This window comes from Mytilus trossulus, chromosome 2 (assembly GCF_036588685.1).
Source record: "Mytilus trossulus isolate FHL-02 chromosome 2, PNRI_Mtr1.1.1.hap1, whole genome shotgun sequence".
Classification (NCBI taxonomy): domain Eukaryota; kingdom Metazoa; phylum Mollusca; class Bivalvia; order Mytilida; family Mytilidae; genus Mytilus; species Mytilus trossulus.
This window is the reverse complement of record NC_086374.1, coordinates 5,204,470-5,227,442: the sequence shown is the minus strand read 5'-3', so window position 1 is coordinate 5,227,442 and position 22,973 is coordinate 5,204,470. Positions and strand designations below refer to the sequence as shown.

At 31.4% G+C, this 22,973-nt stretch overlaps 1 protein-coding gene across 2 annotated transcripts in view; it reads left to right on the top strand.

The window, feature by feature from the left end:
• The first annotated feature begins 4,701 nt into the window (after nucleotides 1-4,701).
• The window catches only part of LOC134706336 (uncharacterized), a 55,184-nt gene continuing 36,912 nt past the window's right edge, over nucleotides 4,702-22,973 (top strand). The window contains exons 1-4 of one of the 2 annotated variants that reach the window (XM_063565194.1): nucleotides 4,739-4,869; nucleotides 6,132-6,222; nucleotides 8,009-8,165; nucleotides 8,982-9,068. In XM_063565194.1, the coding sequence (XP_063421264.1) occupies nucleotides 6,150-6,222; nucleotides 8,009-8,165; nucleotides 8,982-9,039 (288 nt within the window). In that variant the 5' untranslated portion in view covers nucleotides 4,739-4,869; nucleotides 6,132-6,149 and the 3' untranslated portion in view covers nucleotides 9,040-9,068. Of the gene's footprint in view, nucleotides 4,870-6,131; nucleotides 6,223-8,008; nucleotides 8,166-8,981; nucleotides 9,069-22,973 lie in introns of those variants that run through there. The other variant, XM_063565195.1, reaches the window with a different exon arrangement.

The following is a 22,973-nucleotide window of genomic DNA, read 5'->3' as shown; positions in this document are numbered from 1 at the left end:
TATTGTTTTTGTTATGAATAATTTTACATAAGTTGATAAAGTATTTTGATATTTATCTTATGTACCAGAATAATAATTTGATACACCAGACGCGCGTTTCGTCTACATAAACTCAGCAGTGACGCTCAGATCAAAATAGTTGTAAAGCCAAACGAGAACAAAGTTGAAGACCATTAAGGACCCAAAATTCCGCAAAGTTGTGCCAAGTTTTGTAAAAGGAAATTTATATAAATGACCATATAATTGATATTTCTGTTAACACCGTAGTGCTGACTACTAGGCTGGTGATACCCGAGGGGACGAAACGTCCACCAGCAGTAGCATCGACGCAATGGTGTTAATATTTATCAAACGTCCCAGGATTATAATTTGATACGCCAGACGCGCGTTTCGTCTCATAAGACTCATCAGTGACGCTAAAATCTAAAATATACGAGTTGCTCAAAAGTTTTGTTTTTTTGTGTAAAATACCCTGATTTTGTCTTTTTCTATTGGTCACGGCGTTTTACTTTTGTTTTTTGTATGCTCCTTTGGTATTGTTTTTCTTTCGGTTATTTTCAAAGACCATCTTTATAGACAACATCAAAAATATTTAGCTTATTACAATAATACACCATATGCACAATCTTAAATATGTTGTTACACCCTTAAACATTTTCATGGTTCATCTCTATGTCACAAGCAATAGCATTGTCAATATAAAAAAAAGGATATTTGGTACGACTGCCAAGGAGACAGCTTTACATCAAAGTTCAAATGAAATGAATGTAAGCAACAATAGGCAACCATGCGTACTTCAACAGTGAGAAAACCCCATACCAATTGGTCAGTTTGTTTTTGACTATATAGTTTAAATATCCCTTTGTATCTTATGCCTCACTTTTGAAGTAAAGATTTATACCTTTCTTTGTTGAACTTTTATGGGAAGTTTCAATTCCTTGGTATAACAAAGACCAAAGTCGTCCATCTAAATAAATGCCTATTATTTTGACTTTTTACAATTACAAAAAACAGATTGTTAAGGGAACATATGAGTACTTTGGACGATCAGTAATGTTGGTTATAGTTTGTTTTCTCTCTTTCGAGTGTTGACTATTGAACACCGGTATGCTACTGTTGCCTTTTTTTTTTTATCAATGGTCAAATTTATAAGATATGCCTTGCAAACAACGAAAATGAGCTGCCTATTTTTTTAGTGTTAAAGAAAATATGGCAACCTTTAATATTTCTAAATAAGTTTGAACGGTTGTCTTCCTAATTTGTGTTTTCCTAATTTTTTGTTACATACATTCTTGTTTTCAGATTTGTATTATAAGGTTATGTGTGTACTACGTAATGAAATAAGTCTCTCATTTTTACGTTTCACTTTTTGTAAAATCAATCTCTATAGAAAATCTTTGTTACATTTTTAATTATAGAATAATTAATCGAAGAATTCAAGTAGAGAAAAATATTCAACGAGTGACCGAACACCACATTAATTCACAAATGCGCGTAGTGCATGAGTTAATAATCAGTGTTGCTCGGTCACGAGTTGAATATTTTTCGATGTGTTTGAGCATTTTAGTTTGCCAATCGATAATGGACTTTTCATTTTAAATTTTCCATGGCTTACTGTATTTTTTTTATTTTACAAAATTTGTCAATCTTTGTTTAATTTGGTTTGATAAACCACAAAGGAGCAACATTTTGGGTTTAACTTGCACCCAACTAACCTTGATAATTGCCCTATTGATGTGTGTGTCAGCTGAGCATAGGTCACGACCGCTGTGACTATAATTAGACTTAATTTTGGTTTTGATTTCAGAAAATACATTTTGAACCAATAAATATATCTCCCTCTTTTTTGCATGATTTGATGGATTTAACGCAATTGGTCATCGTATTTATTTTCAGGTCATTGCATTTGATGAAAATTATAGGGCATGGTAGTGATTAATAGAGATATATTTTGGCAAATTATCGGTTAATCTATACATTTAATCAATTTCAATTTAAGTTTGATATTATCCAGAGCAGTTTTTATTTTTATAATTATAAGACAACTGTCCATTGTTTTGCTTAAATTGTAATAACATGAGGAATTGATCACATTACTATACCCGGTTGAGCCCTATAGTTTTGGTTCCCCTCGAGAACACCTTTCTTCTAACGTTTGCAAACGTAATCCTCTGTTGATGCTTTTATGATTACGTGCATTATGTGCCGATGTAGATTTTCCTGCAAAATTTATAGAATATTGGCTCTTAGTTTAAGTCCAGTTGAAACTATTTCATATATCTTTATTCCGAGAAAACAGTACAAATCATACAATGAGTAATTTCTGAAAGCAATGTGTACTCGGCAGAAGGGCACGCAATTTAGAAATAACTGAACTGCAGATAGAGCAAGATATTTTAAAAAGCAATAGATCACCTACGGAACTTTTAAACAGTTGTTGCAAGAATTAGATATGTGCAAAGGGACTGGTTTTCACCCTTATGTATATAAAAATCTCAGACAGCCAAACACACGTGCAGCTCAATGGCTTTTATGCTAGACGAAAACAACTAAGGGGATGACTATATTTCTAAATCATAGTTTATTTGATTATCAAGCAAATAGGGCATATCATAATTCTAAAATTTGAAATCGTGACTTATCTAATATTGAAAAACAACTAATTCAAAAAGATCATCAAGCAACAGCTTCTTGACCTATGCTCGAAATAAAAATCGTATAACATTTTGTCTTTGTCAAAAAAAACTTTGTAAATAAATTAGTGCAGTGGTGAAATAAATGTCGCCCTGCAATAAATATAGATATACTTTGCACATTTTAATTCTGGATCATTATTTGAAATATTTTCTCGTGCTAACTTCTATGTTGTACCAAGAGCCTTGTTTTTAAGGTAAAGATGGTTAAGTGGTTTACTATTGTTATCCACTTTTTACGGAAGAGGATTTTGTAGTTGTGATCATGGATAAAAAAAAAACATTTTGGATTTGAGTATCTTTTTTATCTACTTCCCTTTCATATCTTATTTCCTGTGAGATGACTAAATATATCAACTTCTTAGAATATAGTATTGACTTTGTTCCATTAGCATTAACATATATAAACAAAAGCTCTATTATTAGAATAGATGTCTGTGTAGAGTCTACACTGTAGACACATCTTGAACACATCCTATTTAATCTTTTGACATAATTTCTTTGTTTAAATTGATTGATTTGTTGTGTGTATACTGTTGTATCAACACCTTGAACTTCGTGTAATGCTGAACTGGTTTGCACTTTTATCAGTTTATTGACTCGGTGTAACAGCTTATATTGTCATTTAAATTCAAGACACCCTTAGCTTCAAAAAATTGGAGACCTTCAGTTCTTCTTAGTGCCGTATTAAAATAAAGACTTGGTTTTATTTTTGTTTGTTTTTGCTTCTTGACCTATGGTCCTTGGGTGCAAGGCTACTTTTTTCTCTGGAATCTTGTTATATATATATTGTATTCACTACTTTCATTGTAAATTGTTGTTTAGCTTGCACATTATTGGTAGATGGTATTTTGATATGTGTTCGAGTTCGTCAACCTGAATTTGTAAAATTATATTCCTGTCTTTAATTGTGTATGTTGGGTGTCAGAATTTAAAGTTAAGGTACTGATGAGAGTCCGTCGTTTCATAAAATATATCCATTATAATTTGTAAGCACAGTTTTGCTTGTTGTATATAGTTTCATTGAATACCTGAACAAAAGAAGTGTTTCTGACTTACAAAAGGGAACTTTCCATTTCTATGTAGCAACATTACATCAAGAGTGTATATGGAGTATACATCCAAGCGTAAGGATAAACATGAGCTTTTCGTTCTTAAAAAACAACTTAATAATTTAAAGAGATTTGCTGCTTACATAATAAACATTAAACCATGGCTTCAAAATGATGGAGTTGACGCTATCATCATTTTTTTTTATCGTTATGAAATACCTATATATAATTTATCAATTTATAAACGAACAGTTTAAGACACATTTGTTATCAATCATGTCACTACTGAAGTATTACGTACTGAGTACTACTCTTTGATCATGATGATACCTACGGCGACTGAAAGTTGATAAGCATTGGTATGAACCCAGTGATGTAAACATTGAAAACAACCTATAATAGATTTTATGCGTCCGACGCATTTTTCTAGATCTACATTTATTGCGAAAGCTCATATTTGAAAACAAATGATGCAAAAGAAACAATTAGTTGAACTACTAGCTTCCAAAAAGAACATAAGATGAAAGTGAAATCCATCTGATGTTAATTTTGCCTGAGAACGTTGAAACCTTAGGTTCTAAATATTTATCTATTTATAAATGGATAGTTTTTAAAGAAATACCAAATAGTTTTTAAAGAAATACCAAATAGTTTTATACATATGTCGATCAAAAGTCATTGAATGTTTTCAAGGTTATGTTGTCGTTCTTCTGGTATTCTTATATTAACAGTTATTTTTTAATGACGTCATGCTGTCAAGCACTCTCTAGGTTCAGAGAAATATTTTCATTTCATCATGGTTACATGAAGAAGAAAAAAATGATCAGAGGTAGTCGTTGGACTCAATTAACTAGTTTTCACGAATTGTCTCCTCTGATTTGTTTTGTGTCATGTTCAAAAACAAGGGTAAATACTACTGTGGAAAGGAAAAACGAAACAAAGAAAAATAATTCCGTTGTTACAGCCTATGTCATAAAGTAGAATTTCTGTGGGATTATCAGTTGTCACATTAAAGTTCAAACGTGCTTCGTCTATAAAGGTTATCAACATTTAGAGATTTCATGATACTATAAAGGACGTTTATAGCGTCCATACTATCTCACACAACTTTCTATTACAATCAGGTAAGACGTTTTCATAATTATCGTCAATTAAGCTACCCATTCAGTCCAAATGCACAAAAAAGAGCAGTAAGTCTCACTTAGTTTATTGGTTTGGATATTTTAATGAGATGAAACATACCTGACTAGTGAATGCATTTTTTTTTATTGAAACAAAACTTTGCAACATTTGGTAAATTTATCAAAATATTAAAGAAATACTTCTGTGCTAACATGAATTCTCCAAGATATGGTCATACTTATAAATAAACCATTTACAAAACTTTGAATTTTGAAATACCAAAGGTGTTTTACCTGAAGAGAATGGAATACTCTAGTCGTATTTGGCAATACTTTTTCGAATTTGTGGTCCTCAATGTTCTCCAGCATCGTACTTTATTTAACCTTTAAAACTTCTTTTTTTTCGATGATGAGTCTTTTGTAAACGAAACGCACATCTCGCGTAAAAACAAAATGTCAATCCTGGTATCTATGATGACTTTATTGATACTATAGATAAGTAACAATAAAAAAAAAGTTATATCCGTCTCGTATTTAAAAAAAAAAGTTTTACAGTGCATGTATATATAAAGATATATAATCCGATGCATATATTGCTCCTTCAATTATTTATTTGTGACTTTGAAAATTAATCCTATGCATGTACACATCCTGCTTTATTCAACAATAAAAAAAAATGAATTCATGGACGATAATGCCACTATGACAAAATATTATCATTCCTCTATTCTTAGTTTTAAAATTGTCGCCCCAGTAGACTTTAACTGATGATTTCTGAGTAGGATCTGTTCGATGGTATTTTTAAATATTGCCCGACTAATGATGACTATAATTCATAGATGCTAATGCTATGTACTGCACTTAATATGTTTAGTGGGGTATTTGTTTGCTTCTTTTTTTAACCGGTTTATAGTCATACGGAAAATAGTGTTGATCCGTAAGGAAATTTATTACCATAGAGTATTGTCAAATCATTTTAGTAAAACTCATACAGCCTGCTGTTGCCAACACTTGTTGTGTTCAAAAGCGAATGATAACGGTAGCTCGTAAATCTTCCCCTATGTTTTTTAATCTCTATTACTATTTGTGAAAACGTTTTATGTGGACCTAAAATCTTAACGGTCAATTCAAGGAAACAAAAATCATTAGGTAGTTTTATATTTGGTTTCAATATATCCGATATTGACATTTCCAGATTATACACTGTATTTAGTTTGATATTTTAGAAGTTGCAGTTTAATTAAACAATTGGTATATATTTTCAGTAAAACAAAACCTTGAAGATGAAGCTTGCTTTAGTTTTATTGGTATTGTTACCAGTAGTATTTTCTACACCACAGAAAAGACTGATTTTCGGTAAGTGGTCACATGGCAGTGTTTTCTTCTTAAAGAAACTCAGGTTTCAACTTCTTTAGGTAGAGCTGACAGAAAAAAATAAATGGCTCTATTGTATGTTCTGCTGCTCATAAAGGTTTTCAACTGTTTCGGTTTTTATGCTTTTTTAATCGTTCCTGACGGATGTAAATCAAAAAAAGCGCTTCTGATGAGTGAACATTATATATTAAAAAAAAATAACTCAGCGAAGTTGGTAACTCAGTAATTACTTTTTTTGGTGTACTATTTTATGACAAAAACGGGTAATAACTTTGTTGTTTTGGTAGTATTAAGCCTTGAAAATTAAATAATCTTATGCGAAAGATTTGATGTGCTGAATTGGAATGTTATTCAAAGCAGATCATTATTCCCTTAGTGTCCTGAAGTGAAATATCATTTAATTGCAATATGTTTTAAATATCAATACTTATTGTGCACAACGAGATATAATGGGTACAAAATATAACTTAACAACAAGTTGAAAATTGTATGGAATGAAGTATTTTTTTTTATTTTACATGGTCATTTTGACAATTTGTTTTAGTGCAATTATATGTGATCGTTCTAACAGTTTTTATTTTGGACATTTCTTTATATATTTGACATTTTTTCTCACAGTTTATTTTTTATTTAAACTATATATCATGTACTGATAAAATTTAGTTATATATAGTTTATGAACTTATCGTCTTTTTTGCTTGATTCAAACTTTATCGTAAATATTAATAAAATCAAAATTTAAAAATCGTCGAATAAGCAATGAAGAATTACACTTTCAAATTTAGAGCAAGGGCTTTACCATTAATGTAGAAATTCCTGGGAAAAAGCCATCTGCTGTCCTTGTGAAGGTTTACTGTAACAGTAGATAAATACTATCAAATATAATATTGATAGGAAATTCGGAACATCTTAAGGTGGTATGGGTGTCTTTCGCCATCTTTGATTGTCAAAAACAGAGAATCTAAGGTCAAGATTTTCAATCAAGTTAGTTAAATGTGATATAGAAATACAAACAACAAATGTGATTTGCATGTAGAAGAACAAATTAATAAGATTATAACTTCTAAATATTAATAATTTTACAAGTGTAGATTATTTTTGTTTGATTTTTAATGTTTTTAAATTGAGATTTTAAGAGAAAGTAACTCTTCAATTGTGCATTTTACAGTCAACATTTCGGTGTTGACATGAATAGCAATAATGTGATCATTTTTATAAATTTCCTGTTTACAAAACTTAGAATTTTTCGAAAAACTAAGGATTTTTTTTTATCCCAGGCATAGATAACCTTAGCCGTATTTGGCACCACTTTTTGGAATTGGGGATCCTCAATGCTCTTCAATTTTGTACTTGTTTGGCTTTATAAATATTTTGATATAAGCGTCACTGATGAGTCTTATGAAGACGAAACGCGCGTCTTGCGTACTAAATTATAATCCTGGTACCTTTGATAACTATATATTATGAAGGAAACTACATGGAATTTTGCTATTTTAGTCAGAAAAAAACGCACGGTGACCTCATCTTTTCTGGTGATGTTCTTAAAGCATTTTCGAAAAGCTATCTTCTCGTATTTGAATTTTCAATTCTATCATTTAGTTAAGCTTCTAATCACATAATGATGTCTTTTTTCTTGTATAATACATACAAATCAGTCATTTTGTCACAACCTGTAATTTTTGGTTCACTAATCGATAAAACCATATACATTGTTTATATCATTATAAGTAGTTAAGAAAGATGTGACAGATTTCTTTTTCTATTTTAGATACTTTATTCCAAACTGATGAACTGAAAACATTAGTAGACGGGATTGTAGGTACAGTAGGTACTGATGCAACTGAACAGGCATGTGAGACTGAATGCCACACACTCATCCAAGCAGATCATCTCCTTCAATTCGGATGTCCATTGATTTGTAAAAGGTAAACATATATTGGTTTTATTCTTTTTTAACATTTCAGAGGATTTGTATATTATCATTGAAAGTATGTATTAATGTTATATATTTTTCGTCACCTCAAGTTTGTAATGCACGAGTGTATCGTTTTTGTGAAAAATAAACTAAATTTGGTGAACTCTTATACATTTCTTTGTCGTTTGGTATCAAGAATTTGTTAAACTACTCAAAACATTCTGTCCATCGAATGTAGTTATAAGACAAAATTTAAAGTATTAAATCTTATATACGGCACGTGAAACTGTTTTTGAAACATCAGTTAAATATCTTGACCACTAGTTTGAATAGAAAATACATACATTCTATTAAAAAAAGTTAAAACCCTGTCAGAACAATCAAAATATTTTAAGATGAAAATCTGAAAGGTTGATAACACATATAAAGAATAACATGACCAGACAATATATCGGAGAATAAAATACTAGTACGTATAAGCAACACTTGACAACACATTGTTCGAATATTATCTGATTTGTTACAGATTGACCACTTTTCTTAAGATGGAACAACAAGACAGCATACAGTTTTGAAAACAACCATCAAAATTTGCTTGCTACTCTTGAACGTTAGATAAGGTTCCCAAAGCTGTTGGTGACAAACCTGTCGATTCAGATTACAAAAGAATCTGAAAACAACATGCATTTCCCCTTTGCCTCAAATTTAATATGAGTGTTACTTAAGATCAACAGTACATCAAGGGGATTATAATCCAGATATATATGCATACATATTTATTTATCTATATTGTTTATTCAAATTATCTTTTATTTTATATCAACAGTTTCCAGAGTCTGGTTCACCGATTTGGACATGTAACAGTTGCCCCAACTACCGTTTAGATACAACAAAAATATATCTACAAGACTAACAGTATCTTGTTCTTTGTATTATTTGACATAAGTTCACCCATTGTTTTGTGGACTACATGTTGTTTTATCTTTTGTCATGCAACATCTGTCTATATGCCTATGCCTACTTAGTTTAAGCAAGAACAAAATATCAACAAGTTTAACGGCATCGTGCTTATTTATGAATTACTTTATCTATATAAATAAAGAGATATTGTATGATTGCCAATAAGACAACTATCCACCAAAGTTCAAATGAAGTGGACGTATGCCAAAATAGGCTACCGATCGACTATCAACAAAAATAAAACCCATACAGTATATATGGCTGCGAGTACTTTTAATTCTGATCTGTCCATAGAGAAAATCCCACGCCCGGAGACGGACTCAGCTAGCTCCTAGAAAAAAAAATGTGTACTTGTTTATTGAAAATGAACGCAGCACCGAACTCAGAAACATACAAATGAACTGTTAATTTGAAAAAAACAACATACAAGATTACCAAAGGCCATAGGCTCCTGACTTGGGACAGGATAAAAACGGGATTGAACACGTTTTATGAAATGAAATTTCTACCCTCCCTTATACCTCGTTTAATTTCTGCGCTCAATGGATTAATTGTCTAATTTGTATTTTGACTCCTTTTGAAGAGACCATTTTCTTTAAACAAGGTGAGAAAAAAAATTATTAAGCTAAATGCCATAACATCTAAAAGATATGTTTTAACAAGTAAGAACTGTACAGTTTTAGTTCATAAGATTCCACATAAACATACGATATTCAGCAATATCTTTTTCATAGGGAACTTTCTAAAAGGGGAATAATTCTGCAATTATATAGATATTGGAAGATGTGATGTGAGTGCCAACGAGACAACTCTCCATCCAAATAACAATTTTTTAAAGCAAACCATTAAAGATCAATGTACGGCTTTCAACACGGAGCCTTTGCTCACACCAAAAACAAGCTATAAAGGGCCCCAAAATTACTAGTGTAAAACCAACGGTCTAATTATAACCTGTATAATCAGGAGAAAGGAGTATTGTATAACGGAATTATTCTCTCATCTATGAATATTATTCAGAATCTTCCTAGATACCAGAGATTAAACTGGTTTATTTTATTGATGATTTTTTAGCCAGTCTTGTCCCTAAATGAAGTGATGAATTTTGTTTGTATGTTTTTCGTTGTTTCCGATTTTTTCCTCGTCATTGTCATTTCTCTTCAAAATTTGTGTTCTGTTGTTGACAAAAGAGACAAATTACTATTAGTTAAATATTGCTGAAGATAAAATCATTATAAGCAACAAATATAATAAATATCAAATTCAATTAAAGGATGTTTCTGTTTGTTAATTAAATGAATTGATTAATATAAAAAAAGAATTTGTGGTATAATTGCCAATGAGAAAAGAGACCAAAATGACACAGACATTAACAACTATAGGTCACTTTATGGCCTTCAACAATGAACAAAGCCCATACCGCATAGGCAGTTATAAAAGGCCTAGATATGACAATGTAACAAATTCAAACGAGAAAACTAACGGTCTCATTTATAAACAAAAATGAACGAAAAACGAATATGTAACACATAAACAAACGAAAACCACTTATGAAGATTGTATTCAAACTATAAAATTACTATGATGCAGTAGAATTTTAAATTATCCTCACCAAACTTATTGAACGGCATTTCCTCTTCAAATGTAGTAACGTAGTAATGATACATTGTCAAATAAATAACCCAAACTCTATGTTTTTACTATGTCAAAGTACAATTTAAAATTACGACCCGAGTTGACAGTCTTTTAAGTTACAAAAATGGTAAATATTGAATTAAAAAAAAAACATTTTTAAAATACGAATTCTACCTGGACATTTTGTAAAGCAAATTTTATAAATAACTGATTAAGATGAGTAGAAATTTGAATTCACATTAAGCGAATTCGACAACCTGTAAATAATACTGTCATGCAAAATATAACATTTAATCATTTATAATGATAAATGTACGTAGTTACAAAAAACTGTCTTAGTTATAACAATGAATGGTTGGTCAGAGTTGGCTGGGAGTCGAGAGTCGAAACGAGCCGTCATATTTATTCAGTTGACTATATGGACAGAGGAATTAGATAGAGGTCGCCATTGTCACCTACTGGAAATGATTCAAAATCTTCAGCTTGTGTTGAAATTCTATCTAAATCTTCCAGGCAAAATTTATCTAAGATCAATCTGACCGTCATATTTATTTCATTTTGGATTTATTAGCCCTCACCTATCGTTTGTTTGGCAGAACAAAGTAATTCTGCAAGCATTTTGTTCACATTTGGGAGTGTTTAATGGTGTTGGTTTTCGGTTTGCGTGGTAGGTTCATTTGGACGAATCATATTCTATAAAGCTGGAAAGAAATTCAGATATATTTATAAAAGTTTTCTCTTAATCATATTTATAGGCAATGCAGCTACTTACTTTGTACCACGCTTTGTATTTTGTTTGTCGTAATTGTTTTCGTTTGTTCTCCTTCCCTCTCAAAACTAATTAAATACTAAGATAAACAATGTAAGAACCTTCATGTGCATCTATATCAACAAAAGTATTTGAAAAAAAAATAATATTGATTCACTTATTTTGGTGTTAAGAACAAGTTGAAAAAAGAGGGGCGAAAGTTACCAGGGGAACAGTCAAGCAAAAGTATAATCTTTAAAAACAATGCACGTAATAACTTTTTTTGAAAGATTGTTACGGACAGATGTGTGTGTTCCATATTTAATTAACATAATTTATAAATGGTTGTTGGTGACTATAATCTTTGCAAAACAATAACTATGTGTATGTCATCGCTGGTGTCTAGTTACAAACGCTTTATGCTTGAAGCGTAGTTGGAAAAATGACCAAAGCAGTGATAGCGTATCAGGCAAAATAGCTGAGGTACTGGTTAAACTACATTTGCTCAGAAACTCACATAAAAATTCAGCAGAGCACTTAAGTAATAAAATATACAGGACTCCCCTTTTTAGTACATTAATCGACTGTCAACATCGTAGTTAACGTAGTAAACCATAGTATGGTCCATTTGTTCAACGGTACGGAAAACAGAAGGTTGGAACAGTCGTTAAGTCAGGGGACCCCCTGGTCAAACTGTAAAAAAGAACTCTATAATTATTAATCACAGAGACCTTTTACAAAAAGTTGTATGCAATGTTCATCAAATGTCTCTGTATAAAATTGAGAAAGGAAATGGTGAATATGTCAAAGCAACAACCACCCGACCATAGAGCAAACAACAGCCGAAGGCAACCAATGGGTCTTCAATGTAGTGAAAATTCCCAGACCCGTAGGTGTCCTTCAGCTGGCCCCTAAAATATGCATAATAGTACAGTGATAATGGACGTCATACTAAACTCCGAATTATACACAAGAAACTTAAATTTAAAATCATACAAGACTTACAAAGGCCAGAGGCTCCTGACTTGGGACAGGCGCAAAATTGCGGAGGGGTTAAACATGTTTATGAGATCTCAACCCCCCTATACCTCTAGCCAATGTAGAAAAGTAAAAGAATAACAATACGCACATTAAAATTCAGTTCAAGAGAAGTCCGAGTCCGTTGTCAAAGATGCAACAAACAAAAAAATGACAATAATACATAAATAACAACAGACTACTAGCAGTTAAGTGACATGCCAGCTCCAGACCTCAATTAAACTGATTGAAAGATTATGTCTTCATCATATGAATATCAGGTACAATCCCTCCCGTTAGGGGTTTAGGGACCGGTCAAAATTTCTAGATGCATGGGACCGGTGCAAAAAGAAAATTGTCTGAAATAATTCTCTGGATCCCATGGTTACTGGCAGAATAAAAATATGCTTGTCCCATGCACTTTACCTAGTAAAAAAGTGTGTATCCCATGTTAAAGCACAAAAACATGATCAAAGTTGTGGATACATTTCATGCTACAATGTATTTGGATAGCTGAAAAATAATGCTACTATGTGACCTGTATCTATTTTGCTATTATAAAGTAAACAAAACAATACATAAGCATATGTTATTGCCAACACAGGAGCCCAAACAGATGACAATATGTTATTGATTATAATAAATGATACATGCAATATTAAACAATTAACATGTATGAAGTGTATGGTAGAATACATTTTTTTTCAAAAAATTGCAGCTTAATTTAGAATCTGACTGTTCTAAATTAACACTGGGTAGGTAAATTTTCCAAAAAAAATAATTACAAAAATATGCTTAGAATAAAACAATCCCCATTATTTGAATAGTCATACCAGAAGAAGTGAACATCTCGAGACAGTTAAATTTTCAAATTTAAAACGAGAGGAATGTGAAAATAGCATCAAAATTAGAGAAGTGAACATCTCCAACTTCCACTTATAACAATATTGTATTTTAAACATTTTTTTTAAAAGTGGGAAAAAGTAAAATTTACTATCTCAACATATATGCAGCTTGATTGATTATATATTTATATCTGGGCTATTCAGAGCTTGTTGGGTGTGGGTTCCAGATTTGTTGTGACCTTTGAATGAATATTCCAATCATTTCTTTTGGTAGTATGCTACTGTATTTGTTAAATTTCCACAAACATTCTTTTTCTACAGCCAGTATGTATTAAAAAAAAGAGTTTTCATTCTACAATGTCTGTTGAATTTGCATAATCATGATAATAACATTTATGATTAAGGTAGTTCAGGGGGTCATCACTGAACATCATTTCTGAGCATGTTAGATTTTTGTTTTATTTAAGGAATTATGGTCTACATGTACAAAATAAAACAGAAACATTAAAACAATTCATTTTGTTTAACATGTTTAATTATAGTTGAAGTAGCACTTTTAATTGCATGGCCATTTTCCTGAAAATTTCTGTTTCAATCCAAGGGAGATAATTTGTATAGAAAGTACATGAAATCACACATTTTGTAAATGTTCTTAAAAGTATGGCTGGTTTATACACCACATTTCTTTTTATTGAAACTTCTAAAGCATATGAAATGGAGATTTTCTAGAATTTTCCCTTTGTAAAAATAATAGTGATGTTTAATAGAAAAATACCTTCTGTCAGGAAAGACAACTCTGATAAATGGGAGACAACTCTGCTTTATGGGAGGACAGATTTATATTTGACAATCATGCTTTTTTGTGCAGAAACACTATCCATGAATTCGTTTTTTTTTTCCTTTGTTAAACAGTTATACATGTAAAATATCTAATCAAATTTTTACATATTTTTTTAATTTTATATCAAAGTATTTTTTCATGTTTATTCTGTTTCAAAATTTTTTGTTGTTGCCTTCACTGTTCTTTAAATCTTGAAAATGAATTTGCTATGTTGTAACTGTTAAATTCACATTGCTAGATGTTCATGATGTTATTTTTGTTTGTTATAAATTGATCAAATATTTTTTTTTTCATATACAGACATTGTTTCAAAAAGTTCATGTCCCATGCTTGCCAATAATGAAAAAAACATTGAGTCCCATTCCTGTAAACACTACAAAAAGTACATGTCCCATTACAGTTTGCACCGGTCCCATGCATCAAGAAATTTTGACCAGTCCCTTAGTATCATACTATAATAAAATATATGAGAAGGACATAACCCGTGTCATGCCAACAACTGTTTTTTTTAGAAATAAATGTGTTTAGTTCCGATGCAAAGACCCTATCAGTGAATCAATGTTAAAGCCAAAATATGCAATCTTTAATGACCTGACAACAGTATCGTAACTATATCCCCTTTTAATAAGTCTATTTAAATATTTTGTTAGTTTCTGAGGAGAATACTGACATTTTTGTGCTTTATAAAGAATATTTCTATAAACATTTGGATGTGAAATACCTGAACGTATAAGATGTCTGCATGTTGAGTTATATTTACGAATTATTTCCTTATACCGGTGATAAAATTTAGTAAATGTTTTGACCAGTTTGTGATATCTTAAACCCTGGTATAATAATTTTTCAGCAGCAATACATAAATTTCTCTCGCTAAAATCTAATACGTTGTTACATACACGAGCGAATCGTACAAGTTGAGATACATAAACACCATAAGATGGTGACAAGGGAACGTCACCATCTAAAAATGGATAATTAACAATAGTAAATGAAAAATCATCTCTTTTATCATAAATTGTTGTATTAAGCTTCCCGTTTATGATATAGATATCAAGATCGAGGAAAGGGCAGTGGTCATTGTTATCATTAGCTTTATTTAAAGTAAGTTCTACATGATAAATTTCTTTAGTATACATACTGAAGTCGTCATTATTGAGAGCCAATATATCATCCAAATATCTAAAAGTATTGTTAAATTTGTGTATCAAATGTTGTTTTGATGGGTCTTTGCTAATTTTTGTCATAAATTGTAACTCATAACAATACAAAAACAGGTCCGCAATAAGTGGTGCACAGTTAGTCCCCATTGAATATCCAATAACTTGACGGAATCTCCAAAGCGAACAAAATTGTTATCAAGTAAAAATTCAAGCGCATAAATAGTATCAAAGCATGTCCAATTGACATAGTACTTTTGTTTATTGCTACTGAAAAATGATCTATATTTGAACATATGTACTCGCATTCCGACTTTTTAAATGCCCAGTTAATTAGGGATGTGATTTTTTTCTTTATAAGAATATGAGGCAAAGTGGTATATAGGGTAGAAAAATCAAAACTTTGAACAGATTCAAAATCACCAATATATGCATGCAATTTATCAAGTACTTCCAACGAGTTTTTGACACTCCAAAAGTAATTAATTCCACTATTTTCAAAGGCCTTATTTGAACAATTTATTATCAGGTTTTTTTATTGTACCAAGTGTACTAGTAAGTAAAACAGACAATTTAGTAGTTGAAAAATGGCTAGAAGATGGAATAAATCTATATTTGTAAGGTTTTTTGTGCAGCTTCGGAAGCCAGTACATAGTTGGGACTTTCATTGTGTTTGGTTCTGCTTGTAAAGAAGTAGCTAAAAGTTTATGTTTGTTACATAATATATATAAAATTTACGTCAAACAATAATGAAATTATTAGCAGCTTTATCAGCCGGGACAAATTCCTTGGCTAGTTCTGTTAGTTTATTTTTGATACGCGAAATAGGGTTTTTATAGTTTTTGTTAAGAGTAAAATGTTCTTTAAAATGTTGTATTCGAATATCAACTATCTTCATTACTGAATTAAAAAAAGAGTCCAAAGATTGTTTGTCAGCTTTTTCCCGTTTTACCCATTTCAAACAGTAGGCACGGAGTGAGTCGTTGATGATATTACGACACTCATTCCAGTTAATAGTTGACGGGGACGATATTTAGGTTCTTTACTGAGAAATGATTTTAACTCTCGGTCGCGAACGATGTTAAGGTCTCCTGTTATAACATGGGAAATTGGACCATAGGTGTATTCTGAATTACTGCAATTACACGACATAGGTGTATTTTCAGTGATATTTACATCTTTACACAATTGGCTATAATTAAACACATATTTTCTGGTAGATTTCTTGTAAATATAACAAATGAGAGGGAGTTCAGTATTATCAAAATATCCAGGAATTTGGTCTTTAACAGAACGGCAATATTTACAAAATCAAAACCTTTATTGACATACTTTATTTTAATAAAATGTTTTTTATGATCTTCAGGGCGATCAATTTTCAATTTTTGGAAACAGTTTAGAATTACAATATGCCATTATAATTTGGACAATTTCATACTTAGGACTGTAAATATGAAATTTTGTTGCAATCCTCTAAACTTTTATTTAATTTATTTATAGGTAAAGAACAATGCTTGGTTAACAGATAATGTCTGCCGTTGTTTTTTGAAATAGAAATTAGGTCCGAAATATTTGTATGGTTGGTCCGAAATTTTCTTTGATTGCGATTTTTTCTGCGTCCATGAGAACGATTTTTACGAACAGTTTTAGAAACTATATCCAAAATGTTAACATAATCGGTTCTTGATACATTGCCAATTCCCATGATATTATCATTAAGACCGAGAGGGTAGACTGTCTGTAATTTTTTTATCCAATTTAATTCATTTATTTTTCGTGATCGTACAAACTTAGAATGAGATTCACCAGGCTGCTTATTTACTTCTTCTAAAAGAGGGACAAAAGATACCAAAGGGACAGTCAAACTCATAAATCTAAAACAAACTGACAACGCCATGGCTAAAAATGAAAAAGACAAACAGAAAAACAATAGTACACATGACACAACATAGAAAACTAAAGAATAAACAACACGAACCCCACCAAAACCTAGGGGTGATCTCAGGTGCTCCGGAAGGGTAAGCAGATCCTGTTCCACATGCGGCACCCGTCGTGTTGCTTATGTGATTACAAATCCGGTAAATAGTCTAATTCGGTAGGTCAAATTCATTAAAGGGAAGGTGATTGTAGTTACGACGTAAGAAACATATCCGATATCAGTTGTGAAATGGTTATTTCATAACAGTCAACCAACTCGTGATGGCGTCCGTAAAATTTACGGAGGGATGATTTCAACTTCACCATTTGGAACTCTTGATTTAATAGCTTCCTTGTGAGCAGTAACCCTCTATCAAGAAAATCATGATAGGAAATGCAAGCACGGGAATATCGTATCAAATGAGAGATATATACCCCGTATGCAGGTGCTGCTGGAATGTTGCTACTTAGAAATGGAAAGTTCACAATTGGAAAGCTGAAATCATCTCTTTTGTCGTAAAGTTTTGTCTTCAACCGACCCTCATTGTCAATTTCTAGATGTAAGATAAGATATGAAGCTGACTTAACTGTATCTGTTGTATCCTTTATCTCCAATTCGACGGGATAGATGCGTTCCACATAGTCACCAAGTTTTGAATTGTTTAGTGAAAGAACGTCATCTATATAGCGGAAAGGATATTGCTAACTTCTTATCTTTCTTCCTAAGAAGTTCCTGCATGAAGTCAGCCTCATAATAATAAAGGTTGAACTGTTAAATATTTAATAGGATGACTGTGCTTCTTAAGATGTTGATAAATGATACTTTTGAATTTATTGGGTCTTTTAAAACGATTTTCTAACAGTAAACGACGAACGTGAAAAAAGAAGCCAGAGTTTGATAAGTAGCCCAAACCTACAGCTAACCGCTTAACCGTAACAATAAGTCTGTTTGCTTATTTGCTGATGTTTTACGTGTTTAAAGAGGTGTACTAAGCTCTGTAAGGTCGAGGAAAAGTATAATCTTTAAAAACAATGCAAAGAATCAAATTGTTTTGAAACTATATAAAAATACGACATGCATGCATTTTTTAATATAGACTAGAAAAGCTCAATATAAACTAAGGTACTTTCCAGTTGATAATTTTTCAAGACGTCAATTTCACATTATACATAAAGATAGGGATACTAAAAAGTCATTAATAACTTTTGTCTGCTGTTTGTACAATGAAGCATACAAATACATAAGCAGATGAGCATATTTGTGTTTTATTTGTTGATGACGAACATTATGGTTATATAAGAAAATTTAACGTTTTTGCTTTTCTATGAGTGAATGTTCGAATAAACTCAATGAATATCAATAAAAATTTTAAAAACTTTCGTATAACTGATTATATACAAGCAACAACAAATCATTTCATTATAGAAAGTAAGAATAATGTAATGCGATGCCCAGAGTTTTGTTTAAAATCATTTTAAATTTACTGCAGCCTTTTCTGTAAATAATCATCGAAAAAACATATGAATAAGTTGATTTTGGTCTTAACAAATATAAAAGATCAATATGAAACACTACTTCAAATAATAACTTTCAAGCATTTAATATCACAAAACAAAATCAAATAAGGGTTATTCAAAGATACAAATAACTTACTCTCAGTTTTATAGCCAACTGACAAAAAACCCAAACCCAAACGGCCCACAAGATACAACACAGAAAACTAAAAATTTGCGGCATGTTGATTATTTTAGTTTTTGACCCAGACTACCTCGACGAACAAAAATTACTCAAAGAATGCAGTTCCATACACAATTTCCAAAAAGTAATAGTTTTCATTCAAATGTCATGTAATGCTCTTCAACTTTGTACTTGTTTGGCATTATGAATATTTTGATATGTGCGTCACTGATGAGTCTTATGAAGACGAAACGCGCGTCTGGCGTACTAAATAATAATCCTGATACCTTTAATAACTATATAAACCCTTTTTTAGACACATACTTCAAAGCATCATTAATATATGACGAATTCCAATAAGCCACACTACATCAGCTTTTGGCATCTTTACGTATTATGTCTGATTTGCTCATACGTTATTGTTCGTAAATTGGTATTATATGTGACCGTCATACAAGAGAGTGGTATAACTGTCTATAAAACCAGATTTAATCACACATTTTATAGATCAATACATGTCTAAACATTGTACAAAGTCAGGAATATAACAGTTGGTTTTCAGTCAATTGATGTGGTTGGTCTTTTAATTGTTCAATGTGATAAGGGACTATCCGTTTTGAATTATATTTTTAGAGTTCGGTATTTATATTATTCTACATATCATCAGAATTGTGTTTGATAATGAATAATTGGTGTATATATTTAGGAACGAATAAATACTTTTTATCTAAGATTCATCGCATCCTCAACTTGAAATTTAATATTAAATTGAGCAGTGCGACCGAGTCTATCTAAAAATGAGGGTACATTTTATATGGCCCTCCAAATACCGTTTCGATCCCAAACATCGATGAAGAGACATTTAATGTCGAAATCTGGATCTGGTGTACGAAAAAAATATTGACACCTTATGTTTGTGGCATAACATCGTGGCCACCAGTTAACTATTTTCTGTTTAATATTAAACTTATATTAAGATCCATTTTGTAACATCTTGTGATCAATTTTATTTAGCAATCGCCAATGGCAATCAGCAGGGTTAAAGAACATCAGTTGTTCGACCTGTTAGTCAAATGCGTTTTGTATAAATATACTTTAACACTTTTTTTGTCTTTTAGAAAATGTTGTCTGTGCAGTATTTAGACCCTTCTACATCAAAATTTGTTTTACATGCACACGTATAAAAATTGCGGTTTTTATCCAACGCAATCATAGATTTTAACGTAGCTTTCAATTTAGACTCGTTTTTATTTTTTCGTTTGGGCTTGTATCATATTTTCCCTCCAGTTTATATGATCCGTTCATCTTATATTGAATCTTAAAATTCAAGAGTCTGTCTAAATATGAGGGTACATTTTATATGGGCTTCCAAATACCGTTTCAATCTCTTACATCACTGAAGAGACATTGATTGTTGAAATCCGGATCTGGTGTACAAAAAAAAATTATTGACACCTTGTGTTTGTGGCATAAAATCGTGGCCACCCGTTAATTATTTTCTGTTTAATAGTTAAATTTTTATAAAGATCCTTTTTGTTACATCTTGTAATAAACTTTATTTGGCAATCGCCAATGGCAGTCAGCAGGGTTAAAGAACATCAGTTGTTCGACCTGTCAGTCAAATGCGTTTTGTATAAACATACTTGATCACTTTTTTGGTCTTTTGGAAAATGTTGTTTGTGCAGTATTTAGACCCGTCTACAACGAAATTTGTTTAACAAGCACACGTATACAAATTGCAGTTTTTATCCAACGCAATCATAGGTTTAACGTAGTTTTCAATTTAGACTCGTTTTTATTTGTCGTTTGGGCTTGTATCATAGTTTCCCTCTAGTTTATATGATCCGTTCATCTTATATTGACTCTTAAAATTCAAGAGTCTGTCTAAAAATGAGGGTACATTTTATATGGGCTTCCAAATACCGTTTCAATCCCTAACATCACTGAAGAGTCATTTATTGTTGAAATCCAGATCTGGTGTACAAAAAAAAAAAATTTCTGTGTTGTATCTTGTAGATCCTTTTTGTTACATCTTGTGATAAACTTTCTTTGGCAATCACCAATGGCAGCCAGCAGGGTTAAAGAACATCAGTTGTTCGACCTGTTAGAAAAATGCGTTTTGTCGTGGAGATATGGCAATAAATGAAAACGGTATAGAAATTATACGTTACTATACCATCACATGTGCATGTTTAAGAATGTGGGACACTGCTTAATTAAAACATTGGTGACTGGGATTTACCATTATAAACCTAACCATTGGACAGCACTTTGTGGAACTAGGGGAGACACATTATACATCAAACATCATGAAATTGAATATTTTGTCAAGAACTATACGAATGAGAATTATGATAGATCCGAATTTTATTCAGATTGTACTATTAAGAAACCGAAGTTTTTTTCGATTTTTTTACATAAACTTGTTAAATCAGCTGCAGCATTAATATTATATGTAGACCTACATTGCATAAAACAATGGAAATAACATTGTATATTGATATAAACGATCAAACTTGAAACAATATAAACAAACAATAATATAACAAATTAGCTAATAGTTATCAAAGGTACCAGGATTATAATTTAGTACGCCTGACGCGTGTTTGGTCTACATAAGACTAATTAGTGACGTTCATACCAAAATCGTTTTAAACCAAACAAATACACAGTTAGAGAGCATTGAGGATCCAAAATTCCTAAATGTTGTGACAAATACGGCTAGGGTAATGCACTGGTTGAAATATGATATCTCAGAAACTCATTATAAACATTATTTACTTACTTATAAAATGTACAACAGATAACAATATTTTTTTAGCTTCACAATTTATAATACACAAAACCCTAAATATCATTGCAAATATAAATATTGTTTAGCTTCTTGTTGCAAAATCATTGAATATAACTGATGTAAGATAATTTGAAGCAGTAAGGCATATTAGTTTTTGATGGTAACATGAATAGGAATGCAAATTACAGCTATTCAAAATAAACTTAAAGATCTTTAATGTGACGAAACAAAACGAAGAAAGATTTACAAAAACAATAGGTAGTAGAAATGCCCTTTTCGCAAACAGTATAAAGGATTTTTTACGAATACAATCTTTATCTTAAGTGTTATATTGCCTATCATTACGGTTTTAAGAGATTCTAGCCAATCAATTAAGAACTGTATTGGCCTATATTTGATAGTACAGAAAGATACAAATGACAGATATTGTTGAGTTTTTTGTCAACTAAAATCGACTTGAGCTACGGGCAAATCTGGTGTAACAGACATTGTAGGTTCTATGATGTAAAGTTGATGTTGGTACAATGTACCGCAAAGTGATATTCCTGTAGACTCTATAGTTCATCAATCTAAAATCCGTTTGGGCGAACAAACTATTTCTGTTATCAGGGCTTTGGGTCTGATACCAAGAAACCCTTATCAAACGTTAGATAATACAATCGATGCCATATTTCGTTATTTCTATTGTTCTGTTTCTGCATTTGATATTTGACACTGAACGTAAAGCAAACAACCGTCAATCAATCGTCATCTGATGTCAAACTTGCCTGAGGCAGTTGTAACCTTAGGTCCGAGATGTTTTATAAATAAGAATAAAAGCTGATAATTTAATTTAGTAAATTCCAAATTATTGAATACACCTGTTTGTCTAAATTCAGTGAATGTTTTAGCCCTGTTGTAATAGTTTGTTGTAATTTTAAGCATTTGGTTATGTCAACGTTATCATGTCAACCACGCTCTTATTTTCAAAATTTTCTCTACTTATTTCCGTTGCAGGATTTTTTTTTTGCAAAATTAAGTCTTTTGTCATGATTAACAAATATTCAAGCTAACATTGAGGATAAACACGATCGAGAGAAGACACGGGGAATGTATCAAAGAGACAACTATTCAAATAAAGAACAAACAAAAATCATAAAGCCACCAAAAAGGTCTTTAACACAGCGTCCTCAGAAGGGCTCCAGCCGGCCATCTAAACACAAATGTGTACTAGTTCAGCGATAATGGAC